The 12727-nt window shown below is 41.1% G+C and overlaps 1 protein-coding gene across 1 annotated transcript in view; it reads left to right on the forward strand.

Moving 5' to 3' along the window:
* The first annotated feature begins 6291 nt into the window (after positions 1-6291).
* Positions 6292-12727, forward strand: part of PKHD1 (PKHD1 ciliary IPT domain containing fibrocystin/polyductin) — a 475332-nt gene continuing 468896 nt past the window's right edge. The window contains exons 1-4 of the mRNA XM_003254164.4: positions 6292-6343; positions 8266-8343; positions 8979-9129; positions 11519-11627. Of these exons, the coding sequence (XP_003254212.2) occupies positions 6292-6343; positions 8266-8343; positions 8979-9129; positions 11519-11627 (390 nt within the window). The remainder of the gene's footprint in view (positions 6344-8265; positions 8344-8978; positions 9130-11518; positions 11628-12727) is intronic.

Consider the following 12727-nt stretch of genomic DNA (forward strand, 5'->3'; position numbering starts at 1 on the left):
AATGCATTGAACATTCTTAGTTTCCACTTAAAACCTATATTTGACTTTTGTTGCCTTCATCCACTCCAGAGCGCTTTTCCTCAAATTGGTTCCTAAGACATTCCTATCCATGTTACTGTGTACCTACTCTATATAAGGTACAGGGCAAAATGTTTTGGGATATGAAGGGATAGAAATAATTTTTTTTCCTTAAGAACCATACCATCCTGTTTGGGAATGATGTGTGTAACTGCAGTGTTGGCTGGCATCATCAGCCTATGCGTACACATGGGGGCATATTTATAGTTGCACCCACATTTTGATGACTTTGAACTCTACATTGGCCCATGTGTGAACTTAGCCATCTCTTAGAGCTTATCTATCCTAGTTAGGGTCTCACTAGGGCCTAGAGAGATGGCATGTGTAGACTGAAAAATTAATAAAGAAATTATTTCTAAGAGGTGTGGCCAAGGTTCAGGAAGAGCAAGAAGGGATGGTGCAGTGTATGCAAGCTAGGAACAGTAGGACCTGTTACCACCCTTAGGCCTGAAGAAATAAAGACAGGAGGGGCACTAGAATCTGCAGAAAGAGTGAGACAATGAGAGTGAGGGTGCTATATGGAAAGGCTGCTCTGTCAGAAGCTGAGATCTAGTAGGGATGGAAGTGGGGGAAATACTGTTATCACATCTTGTCTCTCTGCCCCTTCCTCTGGGCTCCTGGTTGTGGCCTCCATTTGTGAAACCAACCAGATACCAATGGGCAAGGAAGTGCATTGGTGCAGCCCACACAGGTTACCTTCCAAGGGCACACAGCAGGGTGGAGAAGGGTAGAGAGTAGGTCTGGAGGGTTAAATGAAAGGTATCCAGCATGCTAATTTCAGAGTTTCTTAGATGATGCTCATTTTGTCCTTCCTCTTCTATTCTGGCTTCCTTTGTTTCATATCCATAGCCTGTGAACCCTTCTAAAGACTCTTCACCATTGACACCACTCCTGGGGCCACTAATACAAAGTCCAAAGTCCCTATCAGTAGTGTTCTCCTACCACAGGGTTCCTGTGTTAGTCTGGGTCCTCTGAGAAGCAGATGCTAAAACAGGATGAAATGTGCAAGGATTCTATTAAGGCGGTGCCTGTGAGAAAAGATGGGGTTGGAACTGGAGAACACTGGGCAAGCTGCCAGTCTGACCACAGTGAAAGAGAGAGGGGTGGAAGCATCCTAGGTTGCCACATACTCTAGGAAGATTCAGCAAGGTCATCAGGCAGGCTTTAAGGCAAAGTCGCTGTTGGAGGAGTCCTGTGTCTCCTCTGGATGGACCTGTCTTACTATCCTTGCCACACTCAGTCCTTGGCTGGGAGCAGCCTGTAGAAGCGTGGCCTTGGTCCAAATGCAGTGATGAATTTTACGGCAAAGAAACGAGGCCCTTGATCAATTATGCTGCTTGTAATTGGAGATCTGCAAGGTGCATTCTCATGGGCCCTACAGTCTTCCAGGAATTCAGAGCAGTGTTAGAATCCAAGAGAAAGGGGTCAGAGATTAACCCTCTATCCTGACCTCTCTGAGTTTGCATCATAGGCCTGAGTAACAATTTTTGTGCTGAGAATTTCATAAGCACTCATAGGAATTACTTCTTGCAGAGTATTGTCAATGTCTGTGGTGGGCATGGCTACCCTTCTTGGAATAGCAGAGGAACGGCGCTCAGGCTGCCTTCTGAGAAGCATTTTCAGAGACTTGAGCTCAAGGCTTTAGAATTTCTATGTGAAAAAGGCTTTGGAGTATAAGGGGCTTATATTCCATGGACATATCCCAGTGATAGGCATACTGGAGGCTCCCCAAAGCTTCATGTGGTATAGCCACTTTCTCTAGAGTTCTACAACATTTCCTTTTAGGCCTCAAGGCAAGAAATGACCCGTTGTCCTTTATTTCTTTTACAATAGAGCTTGATTGTCCACCACAAAATACCTAGAACACAGAGCACAGAAACCAAAGTCCTGGGTGTCATTAGGACCCCTTTAGTCCACAGTAGAGAGGTGGCTGTCTCCTCCTGAGAAAATTGGGGTGATTTTAGGATGAGGCCTTGATAGCTAGGCTGCCAAAAATACTTATAAATATTTATTATAGGCTATTTAGCCGAGGATAGATGTGGGGCTAATTTATGGAAACCTCTTGTTGAAATAATAAGAAATAAAACAGAAGTCTTAGGAAACTTATCAGGAGACTCTACAACAATATAATAAAATAATCTGATTGTATTTCTGTCTCCTCTGCCAGATGGTAAGCAGTTTGAAGGCAGAAACTGGGTCATACTCTTTAAAAATATAACTTTGAATTATCTAAGTGATTCATGAATATCATTTTTATAAAAATAAAAGTTACTAATAATGTTGAAATCTCCTTTGACTACCACCCCCAAACTAGTCTGCCCCCTCCTTCCCATTACCCACATGCCAGGCACACAAATGTAGTTCAAATGATGCTTGTTGACCTGCATGGAAGAGATCTAGAGTGGAAACTGAGAGATGTTCAGCAGGCAGGCAGGTAGTAGGGTGGTGGGGTGACTGACCCCCTACCTGCCCCAATGTGGCCAAGCACCCTCTCGCTACACCACTAGCTTCAGGGCTACAAAAATTTTTCAGCTTGTCATGGGTTGCCAAACTGTGATATACAGCAGAGTTGATGTAAACTTCCACACTTTCTAGAGGATAGTTTTACTACTGTCATCAGACTTGTGGTCGTATTTCCATGGCTTTAATCTGGTTTTGCTGGAGATGCTTCTCCAGGTCTACTGCTGGTCCTTGAAGGTGGAGACTCAGGGCTATCAAATTTAACCAAAATCACTTCTCCCTCAAAAGAAAGGGAGGGGATAGAAGATGAGGACGTCAGGTATTGCCAGACATAGACAAACATGATCAGGAATCGGGGGATGTGAATCAGAATGGGCAGTGGGACGGGAACAGAGAAGTCAGATATGGACCAAGTAAGAAGGTGTTGTTGACCTTCCTAGGCCCACCGGTTCAACCAATGACTGAGGCCCATGGTCTGGGTACAACTGGAGGGTGATGAGTACAAGTCAAGGACTTCCTCTTGATTAAAAAAGCAAGGTCAAGAGGGAGGATGAGGAGTAGAAAAATGAGAATCAATCAACCCTTTCTCAGCAAGACTTTGACCAAGTCACTTCCCTTCTGTATTTCTTTAGACCCATACCCCTACAGTGGGTATATGAATAACAGCCCATAACCTGGTATTTACGAGTCACTCTTCAGGATGAAGAGTGAGAGACTGTTCATGAATGGGGATCAGCCCTCTAGTGGTCCTTTCTCTTGAGCCCTCTGTTCAATCACTGATTTACTGGCAAATTCTTTCAATGTTGAATGCCTGTTTGTCTCACTGGGTGGACTTTTACTTAAAATTCTTATCTGGGGCACATGCAGTAAGTGGAGAAAAATGTAAGACACTTTTCCTTTGGTCATTACTAACGAGCCCTGAGGACAAAGCCTGAGTGGCTTGTGTTAATCATTAAACTTGCCCATGGTCAGGTCTGAACTTTTACTCTGGTACACATTTGGCTGGGACACAAACGAGTTAGGTGAGTTATAGTCTAACGTGAGTGAGTTACCTGCGTGGTGGCTGCAGGCTGAGCTCTAACCAGATAACACGGCCACGGATTCTTGACAGAGAGAAATAAGATCACTTAGAAAGAAAGGATCATTTCTCCCTTGAGTCATAAGAAGACAGAAACAGAAAAAAAAAAAAGGTACTGTTTGATTCAGAAAAGTCTCTGCTCTCTGTTTTCTAGGTGTTGTATCTCTTGTTAACGTTCTGGTGAGCAAAAGGAAGAAATGGGAGATCTACAGTAGTGCCTTGCAGCTTTGTCCCTCGATGTCCCAAAGGAGAAGCTGAGAGGGGAGGGAGGAAGAAGGGAAGAGGGAGTGAGAGCAGAGAGAGGAGAGAGAGAGGAGGAGAACAAAAACGTGACTACATAAATGCACACAGCTCTCCTCTGTGGTTGAAAAATTTTAGTTGTGACAAATAAAGAGAGTCTGAATTTATTTTTAGGAAGAATTAGTGGATAGACTAATAAAAAATTACATTTATAATTGACATGAGAAAGATGCAGTTCCGAATGTAGGGTTTTAAGAAAACCAATGTGCGAATGTTTATGTCTATTGTTCTGATCTTGGGAGTAGGCGTTAAGAAGAAATGTTAAAATCACGTAGCGAGATTGAAAATAGACTCTCCTGTGCTGAGTATATTTTGTCTGTGTAACAAGCAAGTCAGATCTCGTGCTTTTGGACTAAGCAGCAAATACGCTTGGCTACTTTTCCCTATGCAGTAGATGTATTCTGAAAGTTGTATATTTATAAGTTGAATTCTATTTCAAATAGACGTAAAAGTTTGGGAATTTTGCAACGAAAAGGAACACTTGCTGAGTCCACTTGAAAATACTAGAATTCCTTTCTTAAATCCAAGTAGCCTCCACACTTACCCTATCTGGTAATGACTCGGGGGCAGGTACATAGATTATTTGTTTGTTTTCCCAACTTTTAGTATAGTGCTTAGCATGTAGTAGGCATAAAATAAATGTTTGCAGTGTTGGATTATATAGAAATGATTATAGATTTCCAGCTGTCTCAATCAGAACACGCCCGAAGGTAAGTTTATTGCAAAGTTTTTGCAGATTTTTTTTTTGGGGGGGAGTATATTGTAGCTTTTATATTTTCAGAAATGATGTAACTTCTTCTGCTAATCTCAGTGTTTTCTTAAAAATATAAATTAAATGGCCAGGTGTGGTGGCTCATGCCTTTAATCCCAGCACTTTGGGAGGCTGAGGCAGGGAGATCACTTGAGGCCAGGAGTTCAAGACCAGCCTGGCTATCATGGTGAAAACCTGTCTCTACAAAAAATACAAAAATTAGCCGGGCGTGGTAGCGCACACCTGTTAATCCCAGCTACTCAGGAGGCTGAGGCATAAGAATCACTTGAACCTGGGAGGTGGAGGTTGCAGTGAACTGACATCATGCCACTGCACTCCAGCCCAAATGACAGAATGAGACCCTGCCCCCCCACCACACACACACAAAGTGTATGTATGTAGATATGTATATATATATTAAATATATTTATATATTTATATGTAATAAACAAACATAATTAAATATATATATATATTAAATGTGTATTTAGTAGTACGTGTGGGTGTTTAATTCTGTAATTTTCAAATTTTCAGAAAATTTCAGAGGCACTATTTTTAAGAGGATTTTGTCGGTGCCCTCTGCCATGAGGTGCTGGAGGCCCCAACCCCTTCCCTAGAGCAGGCGTCAGGGTGCGAAGGCGTGAGTTTTCCGCCAGGCTTCCATGGACTCTGCTGTCCCACATGAGAGTGAAAGCTGTTCATCTCAGATTATCTAAACCCAGATTTAGGGTATTTAAATATGTCCTCATCCACTCCAATGTACTGAGCCCTGTGTGGGACCTTCACACTTTCACACTAGGAAGGCTGTGGAAATAGAAGACTGGTTCCTGGGTCTCTTCAAGGAACCTGTTGTCTGGAAGAAGAGGCCTCTGTGTGCCACATTATCTGGTCTAGGCTCTACAGCACGGACGCTAGAGGTTCAGGGGGAAGGTGGTGAGCACCGGAATGGCCGAGGAAAGAATCGGCGGAGGAGGGGCTCCTGAGTAGCACCACGAAGGGGCGCCAGGATCTCCTGAGGCCACGGAGAGAGTTGAGGGGATCCAGGAAGGGACCAGCAGGGGCCAAGGCAGAGGCTGATGTGTGGAAGGCTTGTGTGAGTGACGGTGAGAACGGCGTGTGGCTGCAGTGCAGGGTTCAAACTGGAGAGCAGCACGAGGGAAAGCTGGAACGCCAGCACAGGGCAAAGCGAAACAGACCCCACCCTATCATGAACTGGAATTTTAATTTCTAGAATTCTTTTTAAAACTCAGCTTCTGTTCAATAATGAGTTAATGAAAGAGGTTATTATTATTTATCCAGCTTAAAATAAGTTGGTGGGACATACATACAGTAAGCTGGTGGGACAAGGGGGGCAGAGTGGGGATGATTTTATGCAAGGTTCTTAGATGATCCTTTTCTCCTGAGCTTGGAAAAATGGTGGGTCCATTTGAAGACACTTAGGCCATGTTTATCTCATCTCCTTAATTTCCCAGGTTTCAGTACAGCGGAATAATAGTATGTGAACAAAATGATAATTTTTTTTACTTTTTTTTTTTTGAAGCACAAAAGCTATGCTGCTCCAATCAAAACTGAAAATGCTTTTAATGTCTGAGCAATCTTAAGAGTATTGATTTAAGTAGACAGGATGACTGCCTGGCTGATCTCTCTGATGAGCATCGAAGTACTACTTTTGGCAGGTGAGTAGAATGTGTTTTGAAGGAGTTATAGGTAAGAACACAATAGGTTACCTTGAGAGCTATTATTGAAACTTAAAGTATTATTTTGGTTGTATACCATAAATATATGCATTTTTAACTTGCCAATCGAAAAATTGAGTTAAAAATACTGTTTTCAGAGGAGGTGTTAAGGTATTTGCTTTTGGGTTTAAATTATCTGTTGAATAATTGTTTTTTTTTCTGTTTAACAGCTGAGGTTATATACTGAAATGTTATGACTATGTACTTCAATTTTTAATGGTCAGTGAAGCTTATTGTTATAGTGCAGAGCTTTTAATAATAACTTGTAACCTTTCTTTTATAATTCCTTTTGGGCTATGTGATGTAATTCTTTTTAGATTTTGCTGTCCGACCTTCCCAAAGAGATTAACTTGTCATAATCATTAGACTGCTTGTATTATCTCAAATCATCTGTTCAATTTTTCCTGTGAATTTGGTTATCCTCTGTATCTTTTTATGGCATTTGTTTTGGGGCTTCTTTAGATAGAAGTATCTAATCATCTTTGGAGGATGGTCTAGTCTGGCTGGGGCTGCCATAAATGGTTGTGCTAATGTGACATGGTTCCCCACCACCCTCAGATGTGAAGTGCATCATGAGAATAACTGTACATGGAAGTCCTGGGCTAGACACAGTTTCTGATAAAGAAACTATAAATAATTATGTCGGTAACACTTTCCTTGTTTATTACCTCACTGAGCAGCTGAATGATTTTTGCTGGCTTCCTTAACTTGGCCTTTCCTTCATCAAGGCATGTCCAGGAACGTCTTCAAAGATGGAGGGATTAAGGCCCATGCTTAGCTGGTGATCTATACAGGAGAATCCAATCTAGCCTAGTATATAAATTCTATACTGCTTTTTTTTTTTTTTTAGACAAAAGGAAATTCCAGCAATGATCCATGCTTCACCCCCTCTCTAAGCAGGCGAGGCAAAAATCTAGGGAATTGTGTATTCATTTGGGAAGTCATTCTGATCACGAGGGGAAACTGGTATATTAAGCAGGAGAATTGAAATAGGAACAGCTGGCCGGGCGCGGTGGCTCACGCTTGTAATCCCAGCACTTTGGGAGGCCGAGGCGGGTGGATCACGAGGTCAGGAGATCGAGACCACGGTGAAACCCCGTCTCTACTAAAAATACAAAAAATTAGCCGGGCGTGGTGGCGGGCGCCTGTAGTCCCAGCTACTCGGAGAGGCTGAGGCAGGAGAATGGCGTGAACCCGGGAGGCGGAGCTTGCAGTGAGCCGAGATTGCGCCACTGCACTCCAGCCTGGGCGACAGAGCGAGACTCCATCTCAAAAAAAGAAAAGAAAAAAAAAAAAAAGAAATAGGAACAGCTTCTCTTAGGTTGGTGCAAAAGTAATTGCGGTTTTGCCATTAAAAGGAACGCAAAACAGCAATTGCTTTTGCACCAACCTAATGGAAGTCCTTTTTTCTCTCCAGGACTGGAAATAATTGGTGATCTTTGCAGGGAAATATGGCCACCTGATTAAAGAGTGGGAAAGAGAGCAGAGATAGATAGTATGGGTTTCATTAGGACCCAAATATGTCCTTGAGGCTCTTTCCGAAGGAAGTAGAAATTCAGAATTGTCCTGATGAATGCAGGGTTTTTGAATGTCTAAGATGAGAAGAACTGGTCAAAATTTTCCATAAAATGGGGCTTCTGATGATGTGTTTCCCACACCAGCAGCACCTGGTTAGAAATGTAGATTCTTGGGCCTGCCCCAGACCTACGGAACCAGAAACTCTGGGGATGTGGCGCAGCAACCCGTGCTTAATCAAGCCTTTCTGGTGATTCTGATGCAGGTTAAATACTGCTTAAAATATTGGCGAAGGTAGTGGTTTGAATCTGACCTTCAAAACCAATGTTTTTTTCACTTACTTACAGTACCTCACCTGAGTTTACATATTGAACCTGAAGAAGGTAGCCTTGGAGGGGGAACGTGGATCACAGTCATTTTTGATGGTAGGTTGGGGTTTTACCAAGTGCACGTTTCTTATGTACTGACCCACAATCCTAAAGCCTATGAGTCTTTGGTTTTCTTCCTTGTCTAAGGGCAGGTGTAAAAGTGGGCCTGAAGGGCAATGAACAGACTGACCAACTTCTGTCTTTCTAGATACTGGCTTGCTAATGTCACAGAAGCAAAGCCCAGCATACCATGACAACTCTGTGTCCACTTTCCCATTCCAGGCTGTGGGATGGGACTCTGGGATTTCTACATGAGATGATATGGAAGTGTGTAGCATAGTGCTCAGCAATGCATTTCCCAGAATCTTGGCTATCTTCCTTAAAGACAGTCCTCTACTTGGGAGCTTCTGCACCATTGCTTAGCATATCCATCCCCAGCAGAGTAAAGAGTAAATCTGAGGGCTGAAAAATTCTTTTCTGGATTTAGGTGAACCTGAAGAGAGAAAACTCTTTCATAAAATCATAAATGAGAAAACTCGTTTATACAGCAGCTATGAGGAAATGAGGAGTATTAATTTAATCCTTGGGCAAATTTAATGTCTTACATTGCCCCCAGGATCTTAGCACAGTTTCACACTGTCCTGTGTTGATGACAATTCTATGCAGCCTGCGATTTCTTTCCCTTGTGTTAGGTTTGGAGTTGGGTGTTCTCTACCCCAACAATGGCTCTCAATTGGAGATACACCTGGTGAACGTGAACATGGTGGTGCCCGCACTGCGGAGTATCCCCTGTGATGTCTTTCCTGTTTTCTTGGATTTGCCTGTGGTGACGTGCCGGACCAGGTATACCTGTCTAGGAATAGGAAGACCAGACAGGATGAGGGATTTTTGCTTATCTCAGTATCTTTTGGTGACATATTAGAGCAATTTTTGCTGTGATTCAATTGCCAGCCATAGTTGTTAAAAAAGGTTTCATGTGAATATACTTTCTAAAAGGTCCCTAGCTGGGATCTAGAGCTTAAGGGAGGATGAGAGTATGGGGAAGAATTTTGAGATATTCGTAAGGAGGGGCTGGATTGCGTTTCCATTTGTTTTTTTTTTTTGCAAAGAGTTCTATGGCTATTAAGATTTTAATAAATGGTGCCATTTTGCCATTGCAAATACTCATCTTTTGGAATAGGCATAATTGCAATGATTGCACATAAACCCCAAACTGGTTAGAAAGGAAATTTGCTTTAGGCTCTGTTTGCTGAGTTTGACATTACCTCTATTTAGAAAATATTTTTATAAGACTCCAGGGAATCTGTTTTTCTACTCAACTTCTTGTTGCCCTGTGGAATTTAGACTAGTTCATGTTCATTTTTATTTACTCATGTCTTAGGCATGAGTAAATAAAGTGCGTACAAGTAGATGATTGATTAAGAGAAAAAAAAACACTGTTATTTCCTTTTCTTTTCTGTTCTCTCTTTGAGGAAGTCTCCCCCTCTTCCATGTTTGGCTATGGAAATCACCAACCATACCACAAATGCCACCTCTTCCCTGAACATTCAACTAAATTATCTTTCCCTTTTTTGAAAGGAGAAGGAACAACTTGTAGTAATTCATCCACAGGGTGTATATGTGTGCACCCACACTTTTTTGTGCAATTCATCACCCCTGAAGGGATTTTTTTTTTGTAATTTACACAAAGGTACAGCATGTGTAGCCTTAGTGACCCTGTGCCTCAGCTCTGAGTTTCTCATAACACTTATATGTCAGTTACCCACTTGTCAGACTCATCCTCACAGAATTAAGTGCTTTGAGGGCAGAGGATGTGTTTAATCTCACCATTGTAGTCCTCATGATGCATTGCACAATACCTTATGAGTAGAAGATGTTCAATAAATGTCTGTTGAATTTAACATTTTTATACCACTACTATTGGTTTTAAAACTGGGTTATATATTTCCCTTAGGTTTTATGGCACTTTTGGGCCTAGACATTCTGCAAAGACTTGCCACGAAATAAGTCAAAGCCCTGGAGATTTACGTGTCCTATCTCCTTTATCCCAACATACTAATGATTTTTGGATGCACCATTGATTTTATGTCATCTTTTTAAAGAAAAGAAATATGATACTATTAAATATACTAATTGATTGGAAGACAAATATCAGATTCAATTAAGTGTGAAAAATGTACAGTTTATCATTAACAAAATACTGTCTTATTCATCATTATCATAAAAACATGTACATAATTGTTTTCTCTAAAACAGCCATTGCAGCATCAAAAGCAGCACTTCACAATCAAAATATAATGTGAACACAAACGTAATTAAAAATTTTCTATTTAGCCACTTGAAAAAGTCGAAAGAAACAAGTGAAATTAATTTAATAATATATTTTATTTAACTCAACGTATCTAAAATATTATTTCAATATGTAATCTATATAAATTAATAATGAGATACTTTATATCTTTTTTGCATACCAAGTCTTCAAAATTTAGTGTGCACGTTATAATCACGGCATATCTTAATTGGGCCTACCCACATATCAAGTGCTTGATAAGCACATAAGACTAGTGGCTAACACAACGGACAATTCAGATCTAAATATTTAAGATCATACTAAAGATTTTGTTGGGAAGGTTTGGAGAGGAGGCATGTCTTAAATATGGCTTCTTTCTTATTCGTCATATTCTTCCTCTTACAAAAATCAACATGCATGTCAGCATCAGGTGGCAATGAAGCCACTGCAATATTTGTATAAAGAGGAGAGAAGATCCAAGACTCTCTGTTTTGATGGCTACATGAAGTGTTTATGGGCTGCTTGGACAATTATCAGAAAGAGCCTAAATTCAAGCCCCACTTTGCCCTTAAGCTTTGAAGCTCATACACATAAGTCTCTCAGTTTTTCTGACATTTTTTAAAACATGGAAATGGGGAATAGATTATCAAAGTCTCTTCTAATTCTTCAAGTCCGATGAGCCTATGATTTTGAGAAACATGACATATTAAAAACAATTCAGGGAGTTTCAACACAAAAAATCATAACTTTTTTTTGCTGAAGGACCCAGTTCTTAAAGTCTAATAATTATGAGTGGATCAAAGAGGTGAAAGGTGACTGATAAGAATCCTTTGTTAGCTCTGTTTTACAAATGCAGGGAGGAAATTTGAAGTGGCAAGTGGGCTGCTAGCTTTGGGAATTCATGGTTTTTGATTCATAAGGATTTCCACTTTCTGTCCTCAGATCTGTGCTGTCTGAAGCACATGAGGGTCTGTACTCCCTGGAAGCATACTTCGGGGGACAGTTGGTAAGCAGCCCAAATCCAGGACCACGAGACAGGTGTACTTTCAAGGTGGGTTCTAAGGCCGGAGGAAGGTATGTTTACATAGCCTGAGGGTGTGCTTGTGTTATTGAAAGGCAAATTGTAAATGAGCCAGAGTGTCTGCTTGACCGGGTTTAAAAAAATGGTGGATGGTAATGACAGAGTTTCTTAGATTATACTAATGAAAGATGAATTTTGAACGTTTGTATGACAGCCTTTAGCTAAATGCTTTATTTACATCATTTAATTCAATGCTCACAATTTTATGGGGTATTTACTGTCCTGTTTTTACAAATGAACAATCTGAGGCTCAGGGAGATTAAATAATTTGCCCATGTCATCAGGCAGTAAATGGCAGAACCAAGACTTCAACTTGCATCTGACCCTAAATTCTCATCTAAATAGAAGCCCATAGAGGGGCCACCAAGATTACCTTTGTGGATCAGTGTTTCATTTTACAGCTCAGATCATGCTGAGTCTCAGCATGTTGAAGAGACTCAAGGCCCCATGTTCCTTGGTGAGGAGACCCAATTTCTACCTCTCTCCCTGCTTCCTGGTATATTTCTGCTAAGTCTTTCCAACACTGAACCAAAAGGGCATTTGCTGCTGGAATTCTCCTTCATGCTCAGGGAGATCAAAAAGGAAGCAGAGAGAGAGAGAGTTTAGGAAGCCATGCCTGACTTATTTTACAGCCTTGATACCTATACTGGGAGTTCATTTATATTTGGTTCAGTCTGTTGTCCATTTCAGATTAGTTTTAAACAATCTCTGAAAATGTAGGTCCTAGATGGTTTATGAAAGGCAGAGATTTGGCAGTACTCCTGTCGATGTGGTTGCCCTTCACACGGGGTACCTCTGTTTAAGAGCTGTTTCAAAACATACAATGCAGTCACTAATGAATGCTCCTTCAGAATAAGGCTTCACCTTGTAAATTCATCTCTCCTACGATCCATGTTTCATATAGGCTATTTGTTTTTGAAATTTGGAATTTGCATTGTTTCAGGTTTAATAACTTGTTTCTTAATCCAAGAGAATCTTGTTTTCTGGAATTTTGCTTTTGCACATATGCAGCAGAAAGAAAAAACATGATATCATTCTTTTTTACTAAGAGCCGCACCACCTCCTCTATC

This window comes from Nomascus leucogenys, chromosome 22a (assembly GCF_006542625.1).
Source record: "Nomascus leucogenys isolate Asia chromosome 22a, Asia_NLE_v1, whole genome shotgun sequence".
Classification (NCBI taxonomy): domain Eukaryota; kingdom Metazoa; phylum Chordata; class Mammalia; order Primates; family Hylobatidae; genus Nomascus; species Nomascus leucogenys.